Source organism: Lepidochelys olivacea (assembly GCF_965140295.1).
Source record: "Lepidochelys olivacea isolate rLepOli2 genome assembly, chromosome: 2".
NCBI lineage: Eukaryota > Metazoa > Chordata > Testudines > Cheloniidae > Lepidochelys > Lepidochelys olivacea.
This window is the reverse complement of record NC_140412.1, coordinates 35,530,321-35,552,015: the sequence shown is the minus strand read 5'-3', so window position 1 is coordinate 35,552,015 and position 21,695 is coordinate 35,530,321. Positions and strand designations below refer to the sequence as shown.

At 41.6% G+C, this 21,695-nt stretch overlaps 1 protein-coding gene across 3 annotated transcripts in view; it reads left to right on the top strand.

The window, feature by feature from the left end:
• The window catches only part of ZFPM2 (zinc finger protein, FOG family member 2), a 443,433-nt gene that overhangs the window by 212,036 nt on the left and 209,702 nt on the right, over positions 1 to 21,695 (top strand). For all 3 annotated transcript variants that reach the window (XM_084620788.1, XM_084620787.1, XM_084620786.1), the window contains one exon: positions 7,008 to 7,126. In XM_084620788.1, the coding sequence (XP_084476914.1) occupies positions 7,008 to 7,126 (119 nt within the window). The remainder of the gene's footprint in view (positions 1 to 7,007; positions 7,127 to 21,695) is intronic.

Sequence of the window (21,695 nt, the reverse complement as noted above, 5' to 3'; positions counted from 1 at the left end):
TCCGGACCTGATTACCCAAGACCACAGTTGCTTTCATCATCCCAATCTTGAAGTCTCTCCACCTCACCGCTTGTAAGTTTCATGACTAAACCCAATGGAGCTCATGTGCTCCGAGCCCGTTAGGGACGTCCTACTTGGTAGCAGGAAACTATCCACCAGGGCCACCTACCTGCCCAAGCGGACAAGATTTGCAATTAGGTGTTCTCAGGTTCGCGCTCCCCCGACGCAGGCACCCATACTACTCATCTTAGACTACCTACTACACCTAAAACAGAGGGCCTCTTGACATCAACACTCAAGGTCCACCTGGCAGCCATATCAGCCTTCCACCCAGGAGCAGCCGTATGTTCAGTCTTCGCCAACCTGATGGTCAGTTGTTTCCTGAAAGGTGTGGACAGGCGGGTTAGGCAACCAATCCCAGTGTGGGATCTCAACCTGGTCCTGTCAAGACTATTGGGGCCCCCATTTGAACCCCTGGTGACTTGTTCATTGCTCTACCTATCATGGAAGGTGGCCTTCCTAGTTGCCATTATGTCACCAAGGAGAGCATCAGAGCTTAAAGCTCTAACCTCCGATCCTCCTTTATACCGTTTTTTATAAGGACAAGGTGCAACTCAGGCCTCATCCAGCCTTTCTCCAAAAAGTTGAGTCCCAATTCCACGCTGGTCAGGACATTTTCCTATTGGTCTTTTATCCTAAATCTCACGTGGATAGCTGAGAACAAAGGCTACATTCCTTGGATGTTCGACGAGCACTGGCCTTTTACATTGAACGCACAGAGTCATTCCGTAAATCGAACCAGTTGTTCATGGCAGTTGTGGATAGAATGAAGGGCCTCCCGGTCTCATCACAGAGAATTTCATCATGGATCACATCCTGTATCCGGGCATGCTACGATCTGGCAAAGGTTCCTGCACTAATGGCACATTCCACAAGAGAGCAGGCTTCCTTGGCAGTGTTCCTGGCCCAGGTCCTGATCCAGGAGATCTGCAGGGTGGCGACATGGTCACACTTTCACCTCTCATTATGCTATCAGCCAACACACCAGAGATGATACAGCATTTGGCAGAGCGGTGCTCCAGTCAGTGATTCCATGAACTCTGACCCCACCTCCTATTTAGGGTTTGGGAGTCACCTAATTGGAATCAACATGAGCAAGCACTCAAAAAAAAACCAGTTACTCACATTCTTGTAACTGTTGTTCTTTGAGACATGTTGCTAATGTCCATTCCAAGACCCACCCACCTTCCCCTCTGTCGGAGTAGCTAGCAAGAAGGAACTGAAGAGGCGGCGGGTCGGCAAGGACCTATATTCACCGCTATGAGGGCTCCACTCCAGGGGGCTCCACAGCCAAACCTATGGGTGCTACTAGCAGAAAAACCTTCTGATGACTATGCATGCGGCATGCACACACCTAAATGGAATGGACATGAGCAACACATCTCGAACAGTAGAGGTGTAACAACAGTTATGAGAAGGTGAGTAACCATTTTTTTACAGTATTCAGAGGTGTGCACAGTAGCTTAGCTTCATTTTTGTAGTGGAGAGAATCACCAGTTAAATGTCCCACTTAAACCATTACTGTATGTAACCAGGCAGGCAGCTATCCAATAGTTAAATTGTAGATCAGTAAAAGGTACTGTATGCCATACTTCAGGCACCTTTGCTGGCCTTGTCAGAGATTGAGGATTTCAACAACCTTTGAGAGCTTTTTGAACTCAGTGTGACTTTACGGCTATCCATATTTGATTCTACAATATACAGTTTCTCAGACATGAAGAAATATACCTATATAGGGCAAGAGCCTTAGCCAGTGGAAATTGGCAGAGCTCCAGTGGAGTCAGTGAGCGAACATCCATTTACACCAGAGGAAGATCTGGCCCATACACTTTTGCTAAATGGGCTCCTGTTATAAGGCTATTCCTAATAAAAGGTTATTGCCATTAGGTTGCCAAGTGCTTTCCTGCAATTTTTTCAATATTTAAAATATATAGATGGAGGCAAAATTATTTATGAGTAGAGTAATTGTGCCAAACAGGTGCTGACTGTCAATCACCTTCTGCTGTGTGCACCCTTGTTTCTTACTCTAGAATGTGGGCAGATGGATGAAAGTTAGTGGTTACCATGTCCAGAAAATACCATTTATTGTACTATTTTTGCTGTACTTAGATTCCTCTGATATTTGAAACCATGGTCAAATCCTGTAAAGGACCAATAACTGCTACTGGGTACCACTGTTATACAAAACACTACATGTTTTCTGAAGTTATAAAAAAGTGGGTTATGATTTATTGAAAAGCATAGAACATGTTCCCTTAATTACTAGGGATTTATGGGCATCCCTTACAATATCTACAAATAGGAAAGAATTTCCTACAGTGGAGTCCTTTATTTCTGTCCCAAGATCCACCAAGGTGGCCTGATATCTTAAAAGCCATGGGATGTTTTGTAGCTGTACTAGTGAGTCATGACTCGGGGCTTCTTTTACAGTGCAGCTATCATAAGTCTTTGAGTAATCACAGACTTTAAAAGTATACTATATCAACAAGATAAGAGAAACAGCCCACAGCACTAACAACATTATCTTTTACCAAAATTGATTAGCCCATACAATGTGTTTCAAATATTTTGTATAAACTTACTCAGCAAGCTGGAAATAAGGATGTTCTTGAAGAACAAGCTGCAAAAAGTAAGTTGCTGTACAGCAAAGGAAAGTGAAGTAACTATCACGAAAACTGAAATGTCCGTTAATTCCAGTTTGTACCTAATTTACAAATCTTAAAGGCAGGACATCTATTTGCCCATGTTTCTTAGTGGCCCCTTAGTTATGCTCTCTACTGTACTTCTCAATAGGACAATTAGCAGGTCTGGAGATGCATTGCTGAATGAATACAGCAAAATATAACTAAGAGTCTGATGTTAAAATTTGGCATACTAGTCATGATGCATTCAAATACTATATTCTTGACCTCTGTGTATGAATTGTGCTTGTTATCACTTGTTATTAAATGTAAATATATACATTAGTTCCATGTCAAAGTTGTCCAGTAAAGATTACAAATAGGCAGAAATTGCAAACAGCACATTGTGCATAGAATTTTCCGCTCCCTTTGGGCTGAAGTACAGAATCAGAGAGCTTTTACTGGTTGTTGGCCCTCAGCTTTTCCCCTTTTCCCCTCGGTGGCTGTGTGGGGAAGGGACTTCCCTCAGGAAAGGCAGTGCCCGTCAAGCTCTTATACCACTATGCCCAGGATTCCTACTCTTGCCTGGTAATCACGCAATAGAGTAACCAGTTCTTCTTTTCCCTTCTCTGCAATGTGGTAGAGTGGTCAGCTGGGGAGATTCTGAGTAGCCGCAGTCAGGGAAGGGACAGCAGCGTCTCAGAGCACTATGCCCCCTACTTCCATCTTGTATTGTCAGGACTGACCCAAACTCTCCAGTTAGAGTAAGGCTTATGGGACTCCTTTTCAATTCATATTCAAATGCAGATTTTCTTCTTAATACAGTCTCCTCTGAGATTCACAGAGTGGCCGCTGGGCCATAACTCTGAGGTCACTTGCTTAGATCTAAGGGGAACATGCCATAAACAAGCAAGACAGAAACTACAGAAGAGCCATTGATCTTTCATCTCACAAGTTTGATCCCCTCCTTGCCACAGTTTTGGTATCTTCCACTCTACACGGAAATTCAAATTTATAGAAGATTGTAAAATGCAATGAAAATGTCAGACACCCTAAAACTCTGACTTCCCCCCCATCCTCAATGTTTAGGGGAGACTGGAGGAGGATTTCTAATAGTGATATTTATTATCTTTCTCCTACAAACTGAGGTGCCAACCTCTGGCCCTTTCTGCTCAAGCAGAGGAACATATGTAGTGATGTCACAAATGGGATAAGGACACAGGTTCTGGTACAAAATCTTAATAAATGTATATCAGACTTGCTCAGAGGTGATTTTGAAGTCAATACTTGTTAAATTTCATTTTTCCCTAAGTCAAGCAAAGGTCCTGAGTGAGAAGAACAACTGTGCCAAGGATCAAACTTTATTTGTTTTTTGTTTCATCCTTGTTCAAAGAAAGCATGGTTTGTTTACAATGGGATAAAATGTAACACTCCCTCCCCCCCCCCCCACATACACACATACTGATCTGTAACTTTAAAATGGCTGCTGAAACAAATGTAGCTTCAGGTAAATCTAAGCATGGAAAATTTTGGCCCACAAGGTGTCTTGTTCTGAAAAGATATGAACGTGGGAAATGAGGGGGATATAATACACTGTGTTTCACGGCCTTCACTACAGTAGTTGCTACTAGGCATCTATTATAACCCTATTATATTATAACCCTAGAAGAGCATATTTTAAAACAGCTTGGACATGATTCACCATTGAGCTACTCAAACGGGAGTGACACTGATATAAAACTGCAATGCAATGATGAAATCCGTGGTTTGCACCAAAATACACATTTAGGCTTAACACAGCAAAAGAGAATAAAAGAGGGGGAAAGCACATGGTAACCTATTCGGTAGCCAACGTGGAAGAAAAAAACATCCATTATTTTGGAAAGTGATTACTGGTTTTTTTATGCCTGTTTCCTTCCTAAACATCTTTTAAGATACACAGTTAATATTAGGACTCTTACTTATTTAAATAAAAGAAAGCATAAACGTGTGCACTTTAAAACTTTTCTCGGTGTTTGGGTATCACTGGATGATCTGCCCTAAATTTGTCGTTCTTAATCCATTAAAAGACAGGCCTGTTGTAAATCCACAGGTGCAGATAAAGAGTCACTGTTTGACTGAATCTGAACCCTTTTCAGATGAAAAATGTCAGTGGCAGAAAGGGAGGCTGAATTATTTTTTGAAAGGGTTTTCAAAGATTCTCATGATTCCTCTGGTATCAGTTAAATGTGACATGTCCATAGACTTGGCTTTTTTTAGTGTGTAAAAAGCAAGCAAATGCTCCTGGTTTCATCTTTATGTAGAAAATGCTACAGTGTGTGTATGTTCAACATGTTGACCTGCAGTTCCAAAAAGCCCCCCATCTCTAATTATCTTACAGAGATTGTTCAAAAGTTAATTTCATTTCTCTCAGTATTCCTATAGAAATTTTAAAAAATGTATGTTGGATATAATTGCTACATAATTAACCTTTCCAATTTATATATCACCTTTGCAAATGTCTGAAGCTGTCATTATAAAGAATACTTATTCTCATATTTATAAACTGGTGTAAACCAATATAGCTGACTGGATTTGTGCCAGTTTACATGAAGGATATGGACCACAATGTTTAATGGAGTATTTTTGTAATCTGCAGTACTCACTACTGAAATACAGATATCTTGCCTGGAAACAGAGCCCAGAACCAATTCTGCTCCTTGGAAAATGGTCGGGGTTTATTCCCATGAACAAGGAAAACCTTCTCCACAGTCTGGATGTATCATAAAGCCAGATATTCATATGAGTGACTAGTATGGGAGATGTGTTGAAAGCTTGTGGGATTGCTTGCCAGCAAGGGAGAGATTCTCATTCCCCTCATTCCCACCCCCACAAGTTCAATTTTGCAACCATCACCAGCCCTAAATCCAGGATAGGCATCCAGTTTAGTAATTGAGTAGGCAGAATCTCTGATCTTTGTGAAAAATCACAGTGTGATTCATATAATACTACCTGCAGTTGATGGGAAGAATTATGTTGATGTGGAAGACAAGAATTATTGTCACAGCTGATCAATATACGAAGGGAAGAATAGGACATACCATAAAGGGAAAGCGAGGTGAAATTCTGGCCCCATTGAAGTCAGTGTGAGTTTTGCCATTGACTTCAATATGGAAATGATTTCATCCAGAATAGCTAACTTCATAGAGGCCGGAGCTCAGATGGGCAACAGTATGTTGAAAAATGTATTTGTCAAAAATGGGATTTTGTATGAAACAATTTTTTTGGCAAAATTGTTTTAAGAAATGTTTTTGTATCTTGTAAAAATGTAAAAGGGAAAATTTTCAGAAAAAAACTTGCAATTTTTCAGTATTTTTGATATTTTTTGTTTTAAAATTCTGGAAAAGTGCCCCCTTTTTCCCCCTCCCCCTTTTTCTCCTCCTTTTTTCCACTAGATCAGTGAGAGGGGAAGTTAAACAGTGAAATAAAGAAATACTTTCGTTTAGTTTTGAAAGTGTTACTTTCAGAAAGATAGTAACTTCATGTTTAGAAATAATAATTTCAGTCTTTAATTCCTCTCTGTAAGTGAGAGAAAGTAGCACAGAGTTACATTATGATTTTTTTCCAGTGGAAGAAAATAAAATAAAAAGTGACAGAGTTTTTGACCCCCACTTTTTCTTACTTTTCTTAGAGCAAACATATTGGCACTAGATCTACTAGTCTTAATTACTTCAGGTCAAATCCTGAAACCCTGACTCAGGCAAAACTTTAGTTGAGATAAATTATTTTTATCTATATACCTGTATAAACCCAGAGGAACTCCACCAAAGTCAGTGGGGTTACTCTGTATTTACATTGGTGTAAATGAGAAAAGAATGTAGCCCAATAGAAATTTTGCTTGAGTATAGACTTCAGAATTTGGCTGTTTGTGACAGTGAAATGCAGGAAGGATGTTAACCCCAGTGTTGTACTTCCTGTTGCACTTTTTCTTTCTGCAGCCATCATCTCCTCCTCAGCATTCGATCAAAGCCTCTTGAATAACTGTTATTCTCTCTCATTCTCAAAGACTTACCAAATAAAAATGCCTTCAAAATATAATGGGTGTGAAAAGATGCAAGAAAGAAATGGGACTTTATAACCCAAATTTGAATATAATTATAAGGAAAAAGGTTTAGTTTTTTTTTCTCAGGATGACAAGATCAGTTGTTTTTCAGACAAGCATAATTAATTCTCATTATATGGGTCCTCAGAACATTGTGCATGTAAAACAAACACAAAGACGAAGGTGGTTGTTGTCAAGGCACAAGTGAAAGTACTCTAAACGTTGCTTGTTTTCTTTGTTTGCAGGAGAGTTGGAGATATTCCAGAAGGATGGGGAGCGCAAGATTCAGAGTCGGCAGCAGCTTCCAGTTGGAACAACATGGGGGCCTTTTGCTGGGAAGATGGGTCTGAATAATAACACCTTGGTATGTAGATGCCCAGTGAGTTGACTTTGCTATGCTGTTTGTCATCCCTTAGGAGTTAGTCTTTATTGCTACTTAACCAAATCACTTAAAATCAAGCCATTGTAAGCTTTTATGGACAGTGCTATTTGGATCTTTTCCAAGCAGTCCATCTATGGCAGCAGTCTACAAAGAGTTATGCAAGGCACAGATTAATGGTTCTAAAGTTGTTACTTTAGAATTAGGAGAGTTATATGATGATTCTTACCTTATCTGCTGAGCCAAACTGATGCCTTTCACTTTTAATAACATATCAGAGGGGGTTTTTCAGAGCACAAATTAATTATTGAACAATTCATATTAACAAAGTATATAGAAAATACACAATAACTATGTTAACCTGTATAAAAGTTAATTTAACCCCTACTAAACATAAGGATATTGAGAGCTACAGAATCTGTCATCAACTTGCAGCCATTATGTCAAGGTATTGAAGGATTCTGACATGGGTGCCTAGAATTATGTGAGGTATAGTCCAAATTAGCCCTGATTTCGCTGAACTCAGAGGTCCATATAAGTACTGCACTGCTGAGCCATAATTTAGTATGTTAAAAATAGTGTAATTTCTATCTCTTAATTTTTTTGTTTTAGACACTTAAAATCTGCATTTCTTTGAAAGGATAGAGCTTTGGAGCAGTTACTGTTTAGCAGATCAGTGCCTGCTATTACAGAGGTTTCATGCACACATTATTGACATAAAAAATTGTGAAACTTTTTCATTACAGTATATCATAGAAATGCATTTCCATATTTAAAATACATTTGCTGCATAATTGTCATGCAAGTATGCCTATTAAAAATTGTAATGAAGAAATACTGTAGTTACTCTATATTTGCAGTACCCATTTTTAAACCTTAATGTTTCTTAACCCTTTTAATATAGAGGGTTTTTTTAAATCTAAAAGCACTAATCCATATTATGGATTAATAGTCTAGACACAATAGAGCTAGTTTTTCCAAGTTCTCAGCATCCATAAATGGGACTAAATTTTCAAAAGCGCTCAGGTCCCATTTTGGGAACCTAAAAAGGGGGAAGATTTTCAGCACCCAACAGTTCCCATTGTGACAAATTGGGCTCTGGTTTCTTCTGAAAATCTGGTCCATAAGTGTTTGCTCTTTCATGTCTCTCTAATCTCTATGTTATAAAGCACTTAGCACCAGGATATCTCAGAGCTGATCCTTTCACCAAAATCTTGTGCACTGTGTCTGTATTTCTACTTGGAATGTTCTCCTAAAATTTCCCACCATTACTACTTCCATTTCAGCTCCATCAGTGGTGGCAGGGATGGGTATGTGAGCACTAGTGTAAACCGTATTCCTGGTAGGTACAGGTATTTTAGTTACAGTGTTGTCTGACCTGCTTAGAGCAAGCCTACATAACATAGTAACTAGCACTATCTCTCCATTATTGCTTTACCTAGTGCTACCACCAATGATAGTATCTGTGGGAAATTTTAACAAAAATTTCCTTATGTATATAAAGCTTAAGTAAACATTTGCAGGTTATAAAATAGAAACAGTGCAAATGGTGACTGACCCTTAAATGTAGGAGCTCTAAAAGGCATCATTAGAATAAACTGGCAATGTGACAGTGATACTGCTACTGTTTTGTTATGTTTCTCTAGACAAATTGGAGTGCAATCACAGCCAATAGAGCAGGACTTCTACCCAGTTTTTGGTCTCTCACGGGTGTATTTGGGCTCTTCTGTTCTCTGCTACAGCTGATCAGAACAGTTTTGACAAAACAAAATGTTGCTGAAATATGCTGTTTTGTCAACACAGAAACATCTTTCAGGAAATTATCAGTTCCAATAAAGCTTTAATCAGCGAGAGAGAATGATACCGACTCTCATTGTATAGTCTGATGGTTAAGGCACTGAGCTGGAGATGGGAGATATGGGTTCTAGTCCCTTGCGCTGCCTAATTCAGAGTGATCTGGGACAGAACCGCCAAAAGCAGACTAAGCAATTTCTTTGGGCCCCATTCACTTTTTATTATAAGAACTTGCCTGTTTTAGTATTGTGTGTGTGTGTTGGGTGGGGGGATACTCCTGCTTAGGGCCTCCAATGGGCTAGCACCAGCATTGATCTGGGATGAAAAACTCAGTCCTGAATCATGCAGAGTAAGGTCTTGAATGTGGCTTTTCCACATAGCATGTGAGTGCCCTAACCACCAGGCTAGAGAGGGAGAAACACACATGCCCCCTCTATTCCTGAATCAAAAAGCTTGGAGTCTGCTTTCATGGAAACATTCAAAAGATTTTGGTTTTATTCCACATTGGAATGAAAACAGATTTTGAAACCTCCAGAATTGCTGTGAAATGGAATTGGAGTGGTCTGGTCAGCTCTGTTTTCTTCCTAAGAGCTTTTCCCAAATAATGGTGATCTTTCCCCATTACTGAGGCCTCTGCCTCTGAGCATTAGCTTGTTACTTTAGAATGCTGTAGGAAAACATCAACGTTTTGATAAATCTTTAATTTATTGTTTAGGCCTGACAATCCTGATGCCAGCTTGTAATCGTTTTTATTTTATATTTTTTCTGAAGCTTTTCTGTTTTATTCTTAATCTTTCTGTCTATTTGACATGTTTGATTCCTATTCTCTATAAAACACATGCTCTCTTTTGTTTTTAAAGGGAGCTGTATTTGTTTATTTGTTATTTATACATATTTTTAAAAGCTCATCTAGGGAAAGCCACACCTCCCAGGACTCAATCATGGTTTCACATGGGTGCTTGACAGCAGGTTTCACCACTGCAAACATTTTGGTGTGATAAACCTTATAAATAAATCAAGTAATCTTTTGAAAGACTTTAAAAGTAAATCTCTGGTAAAGGAACAAAAGGAAGATTCTGTGAACTCTTGGCTACCATTTCACAGTATTTGCAGTTGGATTTTCATACTTGATCCAACACATCTGCTCATGGCTGACTCTTGAAATGTATGGGTGAGCATGAGTCCTTGTCATTCATTATCTGTCCTTAATGATTCTTGGAGTGGTAGCAGTGTGATGGTATCTCCCATAGAGGATTTATTTACCTTATTACAAAAGATACTACCTACTTACACTCCTTTTAGTCAGCCTTGAATAAAATCTGAAGATGAAATAATACTCTTTTAAACTGGTTCATATTCCAGGCAGTACTCTGATGCTGAGTTTAAACTCGCAGTTGTTGGTTCAAGAGATTCAGCACAGTAATTAATTCAACAGAGTAATTAATTGAGTCACTGTGCCAGATGTCAAATACTTTTCAGATCTTTCAAGTTCTATCTTGAAGTACATTAACAATATACATCTCAGAATAGTGGAAGGTTGGGTATCTTGAACAACTGATTGAAGTGGCATTTGCTACTATAGTAACAGCAATAGCTGTTGTTGACTTCCAGTTAGCAGTGCCTAGACATTGCTAAGGGACTTAATGGAATCCACTAATTGACTATCTTGTGCACGGTCCATACCAGGACATGGACATCATAAAGTAGTAGCTCTACCAGATGAACTAAGGAAAGTCTGATGGTTAAGCAAGGAAGAGAAGTGTTGAATTTTTATCAGCTAGGAGTCAGTCAAGAGTCTCATTCACATACCTCACAGTATCAAAATACCTCTAAGAAGTATTTACAGTGTTGCATTATCACAATAAATGAAGAAGACTCACTTTTTACTTAGTTCTATTAGGCAATATTCTTTAGCCTTCGGATGCATGTATGGAGTTAGTATCTGTAGGGAGAATTGGGCACACCGGTTTTATCCTCCCCTCCCCCCCACCTTTCACTTCCAATTCAAGGACAGTGGATCAAAGTTGAACAGTAGCTGATAGAAGTGCAGCCCCTGCTGTAGCAGGTTGCAAACAACTAGAAAACTAGAACCGAAAGGTGGTGTCCTTCTGCTGGATTGCAGGAAATAAGTTATCATCAAATCATTTCTGTGTTTTTTTTTTTAACAAAAATAAAGCAAACAATGAGCTCTGCTATAGAATGAAGGTGGTATGATTCTAATCACCAGTCTTGCCTGGAGGCTCTTAAATGTGTGCATTGACATATAGCTCCTAAAACTCAGTAGTGCCAAATACACAGGTGGATTTTTCAAGATATGTAGTGATACCTGCCTATCTCTTGACACTGCAATCTGGATCTTTGTATATATCAAATGTAATTTGAAAAGAAAGATGAGATAACATTTGCTAATGTGGAAAAATCCTGTGTTCAGATCCTGCAGCCATGAGGGTAGTTCCTGTTCACACAAGTAGTCCTATGATCAGGCACTAAAAATTTGTTTAAGAAAAGGTTGTCTTTTCCCCTCCTATACCAAAATAATTTTATTGTAAACTCAGCCATTTTAATCCCTGTGGTCTTCTTTAAAAACTTTGAGGGAATAAGACCCCTTCAGAAGAAAAGAACATTGCAGAAAATTCCCAGTTACAGCTGATATTTCTAGAGGAGAAGTGGCAAAGAATGTATAGCGCATGATGAAAGTCAAACAGTGGTTTGTGCCATTACTTCATTAATCAAGTGGAGGCATTCTGAAAAATGTTTTTCTTCGGCTGCAGCCATCTATTTTTTGGTGTTAATCTGTGCCCTGTGGCAGGGTTTTGTGAAGCAAAACAATGAGCAGTTGTATCATACCTCCCCCCATTGTTGTCGTCCCTGTCAGAAGGAGGAGAGGATGATGCAGGTCTGTATCAACCTGATAAGGAAAAGAGGATTCAAAATGGCTGTGGAGAGGATCCAGCAGAGTAAAGTGTGTAGTTTTGGACCAGACTAGCGATGGAATATAGCAGAGACTCTTTAATGGGATCCTGAAGGTTCACTGCCAAAGCTATACTTCTTCTAGAAGATTTCCTAATCCAAGAGTTTGATTAGGAACTGCCGTGACTGTCTGAGCAGCCAAGGTTCAAAATGCAGTTAAGTTATTCACTCACTAATCTGTGGCTGGTCACTTCAGGTTAAAATCCTCCTATCTATAGTACCCAGCCACTTTTAATCTTTAGAGTTACAATATTAGAGTTTACTTGCCACATTGACTGGAGGCTAAGACCACTGAAAAAGCTACATAGGCTCTCTATGACTTCTTGTTTAAACTGTAATGTGTTTATCAATTTAACTTGAATGCTATGGGCTAGATTTTGCCCCCGGATACATACTTTTAAGGATTTAGCCCTCCTGTTAACATACAGTCACTTTTGTATATTACTACATAGAAAAGTGCTATAGTTAATAACAGCCCTGATTCTAATCTTGATTAGACCAGTTTTACACCATTGTAACTCAGTTGTCATCTGTGGATTTATTCGTGACTTACCCCAGTGTTTGAGATCAGAATAGGTCCATTATGTTTGCAAGTGTCATTTCAAAACATTTCACCATTCCCCCAAGTACTAGAACACGCAAACCAAGAGGCATTCCTGCACAAAATCTTATATTACAATGAAGGGTAATCACTTTAGACTTCCACACCGTGCAAGTGTAAGGGAGAGTTATTTTACACTAACAGTTATAAAAACACCAAATGTGTTCATCCAGTGTGAAAATTCACAGTGCACAATAGCCTTTATTAATTTATTATCTTTCATAATGTGGTCTATTAAGATGTAATGTGAAACTTGTGTCAAGGGAGAATGGATACATTGTCTCAAGACCATTTCAAAGATTTTGGTTATTTCCTTTGTAGTTTGGACATTTACATCTTTGTTCATAAAAAAATTCTTTATATGTTTTCATTTCTGAATTAATATTTGAAGTGCAGATTTAATTTCAATATGACACTGATATTGTAAGAGTACACAGTAAAGACTGGAATAAATGCTCAGCCAAGTGAACAAAAGTATAAAGTTGGTTTTGACCTTAAGGACCTTCTCACCTGTTACTGTGTGATGCAGAATACCAAAGGGTGATGAGGCAACTTCCACAACAAATTGTGTTAATGTTTCTACTATGTGTACATTCTGCATGAAAAATTAGTGCTAATTCAACCGTAATGTTGAGAAAACAAGTACTTGATTGGCACTTACTATATGTAAAGTTTTTTTTAAAATCCATATTTTAAGGCAAATGTACACTGGAATAGAGTTAAGATTGAGGTTCCAATATTTATTCTCCATTTCCTTGTATCTGAATGCTTCTTTTCTCAACCTTAACATTGTGTTGTTATTAGTAGCTTTTTGTATGGAACTTTCTTGTCTATTTTTTAACCTTCTTTCTTTTGATTGAGGCCTCCTGATGACCTGTGAAATGTACCCTTTGATCATTATTTGACACCTGTGTATTAAAAGACTGTGTTTACAAATGTTAAAAAACTCCATTTGGGAGTTTTACGGTAACACTATTTTCCTATATTCATAGATTTTAATCCCAGATGGGACCTTTATGATCATGTAGTCTGACTTCCTACATAACACAATAATTTCTGCATCAACTGGATAACTTCAGTTTGAGCTTTAGCATGTCTTTTAGAAAGATATCCAGTCTTGATTTAAAGACTTCAAGTGATAGAGAATCACATTTACATATCACTTTTCCTGTGGCTAGTCATGTCACTATACAACTAAATACCTACAGATGCATGTATACAGTGTACATATTTAAGGTGACTGCTTAAATAGTAATGCTTTTCTCTACTGAGCATATTTTAAATGTTTATAACTTTCTTATGTTCTAAAACTCCTTCTTTCAATGATTCACAAAATATACTGCTCATTATGGACTGTGTAAATATAAAATATCAGGTTTAAAGATTCAGCAGTTTTTGAGATCTACTTTTTCCCTTCCCATCAAAAAAACTAAACATGGGGGAGGGGGGAATTTACAATGAGAAAATTCACTTTCTAAAGATTTTCTCACAATTCAAAATGACTGAAATAATTTTGCCCACACTTTTTGAATAGTTTCATCTTTACACAGTGACCGTGCATGGAAAATTCCAGCCAAATAGGTGAATGTTTCAGAAAGTTTTAAGTGTGTGAGAACAGTGTCATAGACACTTAATTGCAACCTGGCCTAGAGCTCTGGTGACTGGTACCTTCTTTAATTAATATTTTTCTATCTGTTATAATAGACCATAAGATTATCCAAATCACAGTCACACACATGCTATTTCTGTCTTATATTGTTAAACCATGACTTTGGTGCTCATGGAAGGTTCTGAATTGAAAACATTAGAAACTGAAGCTGTCCCTTTGTGCATAAAAGAGGTAAATCTCAGGGAGCACTGTAGATTTCTCCACTTCTGCATGTTCTAAGCCTGGTGTAGAAAAATCACATCTAAGGTTGTGCCTACACAACAAAATTCCCCACCCCACATTTATTGCCAGTGGAGGTGCACTGATGGCAGTGCTGTTGTAAACGGAGCTCCAGTAGCCTCTGGTAATTTATCCACCATGTTGTCTCTACCTGTACACAGCAGATCTACACAGTAACATGCTAGAATAAAGCCTAGAGTAGATAGGGCCTTAGGGCGAAAAGAAGATTCAGTCTCCATTACCATTGATACTTGACCTCATTGCTGAGAGAGAAAATCAAGGTGTCAGTTTTTATGGTGGCAGTTATCATTGCATGAGTAATATAGTTTGAAATGATTAGTTCCATTCATTTGTTTGGCAGTCATGCAGTTGAGAGAATTAAATTATGGCCCCAGTGAAGTCAATGACAAAAGTTTCATTGACTTAAATGGGGCTAGGAATTCACCCATGCTTTAGATTCCAAATATCTTGTTTTCTGAGTACTTGTTAAGTGAGATAACCTGCAGTGTTTTAAGAATGATGGAAACAAATGGTTTAGGTATTTCAGAATCTGCCTATATATAGCTTGACACTTGTACTAAGTAAGATATAGTGGGTATGGTAAATTTTAGACAAATATGCTTTAATATTAAATTATCCCCATATCCCAATTCCAAAAAATCAAGGTTTTATTGGAAATACAAACATTTTTACTAATTTTTGCTTTCAGTCGTGTTCAAGCCACTCCATTGACTTCAAAGAGCAGGCAGGGTGTGGCTCACTGCACAGTTTGTCCCCTTCAACTGTAATGGTGCTACCTGGTACCAATATCCTGTGCCTCATTTATCAAACATAGTGAACATGTCTATCAATGCAATCCTGTGAAGATGCCTCAAAGTCAGGTGAGTTGAAAAGAAAATCATCTTCACCTATCATGTCTCTGCTGTACAAAACACAAGAGGCAAGGTAGCCTGCTATCTTAGTTGCCCTTTTCCAGCAGAACCCTAGTCCACCTACTCCAGTGCAATTGCTGAGACGAAGGAGCTGGTGCACCAAGTGATGATTGTTTGCTTTGGTTCTTGTAAAACTCACTTTAACCATGAACAAATATTTGGTATGTGTTCTGGTGCCAGTTCCTTGTGTTCTCACTCATTGTAAAATATGTATATAACCCCATCAGAGTTGATAATGTTTTGCATTAAGATACCATCTTAAATACCTTAGTAATAATCAATAAACTCTAACTAGATGTTTTTTTTCTTAATATATGTTATTACATGTTCCACAGACCACAGCAGTGTTAGTTATTTCAAAATATTTATTGGGTGATGTTATAAGAACCTTTACATATCAAATTATTCAGAAATGTGTTAGAGAATTACAGTGGTGTATTTTATATATAAGCAACGTGATCTGTTCTATTATACAGCATAAGAAATAATGTAGCCTCACTCAAAAACAATAATATACCTTCACCTGTGTGCACTTAGTGAGGGGAATTAGCCAGATTACCTTCTAAATGCTAGTAGTTGTATTTAGAATCACCTTCTAATATCAGACATCATCATATATTTAATGTAGATCATTTTTATTCTAATAAAATGTGCTCTAATTTATAACATTCTTTGTAACAGGTTATTATAGCATTATCGCATCACCTGTTTGGCATTTTATCACTTTTTTATATATATATATATATATATATATATAATGACAAAGCTCTGTCCTTGTCTCAAGGGGCAAAGGGAGGGGGAGCCCGGGCCCACCCTCTACTCCGGACTCCAGCCCAGGGACCCTATTAGTATCAGCTATGGTAGCTGACCTTTTAGAAACATGACACGTACAATTCCCTGGGCTGCTTCCTCCACAGCAGCCCTCACTTCCTCAAGCTCCACTTCACCCTTACCTCAGGGCCTTCTTCCTTGCTCTACTCAGTCTCTCCAACAGCGCAACTTCCTCCCACAGCTCCTGACATGCACACCCACCTGACTAACTGGGAGGCTTTTAACTAGTTTCAGCCAGCCTCTGATTGGCTTCAGGTGTCCCAATCAACCTAACATTCTCCCTGCCTTCTGGAAAGTTCTTAATTGGCCTCAGGTGTCTTAATTGACCTGGAGCAGTTTCCATTTCACTTATCCTGGTACCAGGGATTTGTTTAGCCTGGAGCTAATATATCTATCTCCCACTACTTTTCTATAGCCATCCGGACTTGCCCCGTCACATAACACCCACCCCACCCCCCGCTCAACACCACAGAGTTGGGCAACTTGGGAAGCTAGGCAGTATGCTCGTGACAGATCATCAGCATTGCCATGGTGGCATCCAGCCCTGTGCCGTATGCAGAACTGGAATGGTTGGAGGGATAAGAACCACCTGGTGACCCTTGCATTCTTTTCCTTATTCTGCTGCATCCACTGGAGGGGTGTATGGTCCGTCAAAAGAGTAAATCGCCGGCCTAAGAGGTAATAACGCAGTGTCTCCATAGCCCATTTGACAGCAAGGCATTCTCTCTCGACTACTGCATATTTCTGTTCTCTTGGGAGAAGCTTTCTGCTTAGGTAGAGGATCGGGTGTTCCTCTTCTCCCACCATTGTGACAGAACTGCCCCCAACCCCACCTTGGAAGCATCTGTTTCTAAAATAAATTCCCTGTTAAAGTCCAGGGCTATGAGTACGGGGTCATTACAGAGGGCCGCCCGAAGGTCTGTGAATGCCCCCTCTGCTGTGTCGGTCCATTTTACCATGTCTGGACCTCGGGCCTTCACTAGGTCTGTTAGGGGACTTGCCCTAGTGGCAAAGTGGGGAATAAAACGTCGGTAGTAGCCTACCATGCCAAGGAACGCACGGACCTGCTTCTTTTGGGTCAGCCATGGCCAGTTTTGAATTGCTTCTAGCTTATTTGTTTGGGGCTTCACTATGCCCCTTCCCACAATGTATCCCAGGTACCTAGCCTCTGCTAGCCCTATGGTGCATTTAGCGGGATTAGCAGTGAGGCCAGCCCGCCTTAAGGTGCGCAGTACTGCCTCAACTTTCTCCAGGTGTGTTCCCCAGTCTGGAGTATAGATGATGACATCATCTAGGTATGCAGCTGCATAACTAGTATGGGGGCGCAGCAGCTTATCCATGAGGCACTGGAATGTGGCTGGGGCCCCATGTAGCCCAAAAGGGTGGAGAATGCTGTCTTTTCTTTAGCTTCTTTGGTCAGAGGAATCAGATCCAGTGTAGTCAAGAATCGGGCACTACCCAATCGGTCAACCAGTTCGTCGATGCACGGTATGGGGTATGCATCTGGGATATTTATATAAACTGGGATGTTTCATTCAGTCGGCAAAAGTCATTACAGAATCTCATGGTACCATCAGGTTTAGGCACTAGAACAATTGGACTGGACCACTGACTCTAAGATTCTTCAGTAACCCCTAATTGTAACATTTTCTTTACTTGGGCCTTGATTTCTTCTCTTTTGGCTGCTGGGATTCGGTAGGGTCTCAATGTTACCTTGGCTCCAGGGATTGTGCAGATATGATGATAGGTTTCAGTCATCCGCCCTGGTTTTGTAGAGAACACATCTTGGTTGCGATTAATCATGTCAGCTGCCTTGATCTTTTGGATCAGCGTCAAGTCGGATGATATCCTCACTTGCTCGTGTAAGTTATCCTCCTGGGGAAGGGTCTCCTGCATGACTAAGCATGCCTCTCAAGCATGCCAGGAAGATTAGATGTGGTAAATTAGATTAGAAGATTGATGTGGTAAATTTGCTCTGATTTCTGGCGGCCTAGCTGCCGCACCTTATAGTTCACCTCTCCCATGGCTTTGATTACTTTGCAGGGTCCCTGCCACTGGGCCAATAGTTTACTTTCTGCTGTGGGCACCAGTACCATCACCCGATCCCCTGGTTGGAACTGTCGAAGCTTCGCTTGGTGGTTATAATGGCTTCGTTGGGTCTCCTGTGCTTTCTCCAAGTGTTCCCGTACAATGGGCGTAACTCAGGCTAGCCGATCTCTCATCTGCAGTACATGCTCAACTATGTTCCTTCCGGGATTTGGCTCCTCTTCCCAGGCTTCTCTGGCTATATCCAATATACCTTGAGGGTGGTGCCCATAATATAGTAGTTTGAATGGAGAGAAACCCGTGGAGGCTTGCGGAACCTCCCAGATGGCGAACATGAGGTAAGGCAATAGGGTATCTCAATCTTTCCCATCCTGGCTCACCACTTTCCTGATCATGGCCTTGAGGGTCCTATTGAACCTTTCCACAAGGCCATCTGTTTGCGGGTGGTATACAGAGGTCCGTAGGGCTTGTACATGGAGCAATGAACAGAGATCTTTCATCAACTTGGACATGAAAGGTGTCCCTTGATCAGTCAATATCTCCTTGGGTAGCCCAACCTGGGCAAAGATCTGTACTAGCTCCTTAACTATTGTCTTGGAAGCTGTGTTGTGTAGGGGAACAGCTTCCGGGTACTGGGTTGCACAGTCCAGTACAACAAGCACATGTCGGTGGCCCCGAGCTATCTTCTCTAGGGGCCCTACCAGATCCATGGCTATCCGTTCAAAAGGAGCTTCTGTTATTGGAAGAGGTATCAAAAGAGCCCACAAGTGTGGGTAAGGGCTATGTAACTGACACTCCGGACAAGAGGTGCAGTATCGCCAGACATCTTCATGTACTCCTGGACAGAAGAACCTCCGCAGGATCCGGGCCTGGGTTTTCTCTACCCCTAGGTGTCCTCCAAACAGGTGACTGTGGGCGAGACTCAACATGGCTTTTTGACGTTTTCATGGCACCAGAAGTTGTTGTATCTCTTTCTCCTGCATTTGCACCACACGGTACAGGAGATCTTTCTTCACTATAAAGTAAGGTCCGGCACTCCGGACCTTCCCATCCACGGGTATCCCATTGATCTCGGCCACCTCTTTCCTGGCATTATCATATCTGGGGTCCTCTGCCTGGTCCCGCCCAAAAGTCTCTCTCCCAGGACTAACTTGCCCAAGCTCCCAGAGGCCTGCTTCTGCTTCTTCCAACAGCTCGCCGCCGTCATGGCTGGGGGCAGCCTCTGGCTCACCTTCAGTGGTGGAAGTTTCTCTGTTGGCTGCTTGTGTCCATCTGCCTACTAGGGAGGTCTTCTGGCCCTAGGTCAGGATCCAGGTTCCCAAGGCCTTCGCGGCCTTCCTCTCTCTTTTTTTTTTTTTGTTTTCTGGGTCTTTCAGGGGGCTGAGAACAGATCCTGAAAAATCTCAGCGAACATCAGGGGTTGACATTCCCCCGGTGATGAGTCGCTGTCCTCAGGGTCCCCACCTCCCTCCAGCCTCTCTGGGGGGAGTAAATTATCAAACCCTAGTTCCTCCCAATGACTACAGGATATGGAAGTTTAGGAACTATGTCCACGGTCACCTTAATGGGGTTTCCCTGAACCTCTATCTCCACTGGGATGGTGGAGTAGTGGCTCACGCCCCCATGCATGCACATCACTGCTATGCGTTTGGCTTGTAGCAGCTGACTACTTTTTACCAGTTTACCCGATATGAGGGTGATAGCACTCCCAGAGTCCACAAGCGCTGTAGTCTCTACTCCTTTTATCCTCACTGGCCTGGTGTAATTATGCGGGGCTAATGCCACCCCCGCGAGGTGGATAAGGGAGCATGGGACCTCCCAGTCCCCCAAGTTATATTGCATAGGCTCCTTGGTGCTGGGACACTGTGCTGCTATGTGTCCTTACTCCCCACATGCATAACATCTGTAATTGCTTTTAATCACTCCCTTATCCTGGAGGTTGGGGGGTTTAGTCCTGGGGATATGACCAATCCCTTCCTTCTGGGGTCCCCGCTGGTTTTCAGCCCCCCCTTCTTCCACCTAGGACTCCCCGGGGGTTTGGCTCCCCAACCTTCCAGGGTTGCGGTCGGGTGCTTGTTTCGAAAGGGGCCTTCCTTGGGTAGTCGGGTCAGTTCCCTGGCTGTCATCTGTCTTTCTACCAGCATGATCATATCGTCATATGTGGATGGATCGTTCTGGCCTACCCATTTGCGGAGATCTGGCGGCAGTCCCAGCATGTAATGGTCTATGACCAGGGTCTCCAAAATCTCCTCCGGCCTGTACACCTTGGGCTCTAACCACTTCCATGCAAGGTGTATGAGGTCGAATAGCTGGGACCTCGGGGGTTTGTTCCCCTGCTATTTCCACTCATGGAACCTCTGGGCCCTTACCGCTGCCATTACCCCTGATTGTGCTAGGATCTCTGCTTTCAGACGGGTAGAGTCAGTGGAATCCATGGCAGGCAAGTCAAAGTAGGCCTTCTGGGCCTCTCCACACAAAAGAGGGGCGAGAATGCTGGCCCATTGCTCCTGGGGCCATACCTCATGCTGAGCAGTCCTTTCGAATGAGAGGAGATATACCTCTACGTCATCTCCTGACATCATCTTTGGCAGACAACCAGTGGCCCTCAGGATTCACGTCCCGTCGGACCCCCGGGCCTGGGTGGTGAGGATCTTCAGCTGGTCCACCACCTCTCTCAAGAGGGCACGATCTTGGGTCACCTGGCTCATCAGTAATTGATTGGTTTCCTGCTGTAACCGCATAGACTCCTGTTGTGCCATTGCCTGAACCCAGGTGGCCTCCTGTTGGGCTGCCGTGGCTTGTACCAGAGCTCTTACCACCTCCTCCATTGTGGTACGAAGCAAACAAACAAACCAAAACAAAATCAAAACCCCAGTGCACTTTTTTTTTAAACCTCTTTCTTCCGCCACTCTGTGAACGAAGTCCCACTTCTGACACCAGTTGTGACAAAGCTCTGTCCTTGCCTCCATGGGTCCCACGTTTCCTGGCGGATTTTGCTAGCCTCAGAGGCTCACTGTGACCCTCCACGTAACCCTTCTCTCTCTAGAGACAAGGGTCACAGTGTGCTGAGCCATTTTCATCATAAGCCAGCGAGGGAGGTGAGGAGAAGTTATCCTTCCTTGCACAGTCTCTGTTGTCTCCCAGTCTCAGTGATTAATCAGGGGGCAAAGTGGTAGTGGGGAGCCCGGGCCCAACCTCTACTCCGGGCTCCAGCCCAGGGACCCTAATAGTATCAGCTATGGTAGCTGACCTTTTAGAAACATGACACGTACAATTCCCTGCACTAGTTCCCCACAGCAGCCCCCACTTTCTCAGGCTCCACTTCACCCTTACCTCAGGGCCTCCTTCCTTGTGCCTGATATGATGTGTACTGCTCAGTCTCTCCAACAGCGCAACTTCCTCCTACAGCTCCTGACATGCACACCCACCTGACTAATGGGGAGGCTTTTAACTAGTTTCAGCCAGCCCCTGATTGGCTTCAGGTGTCCCAAT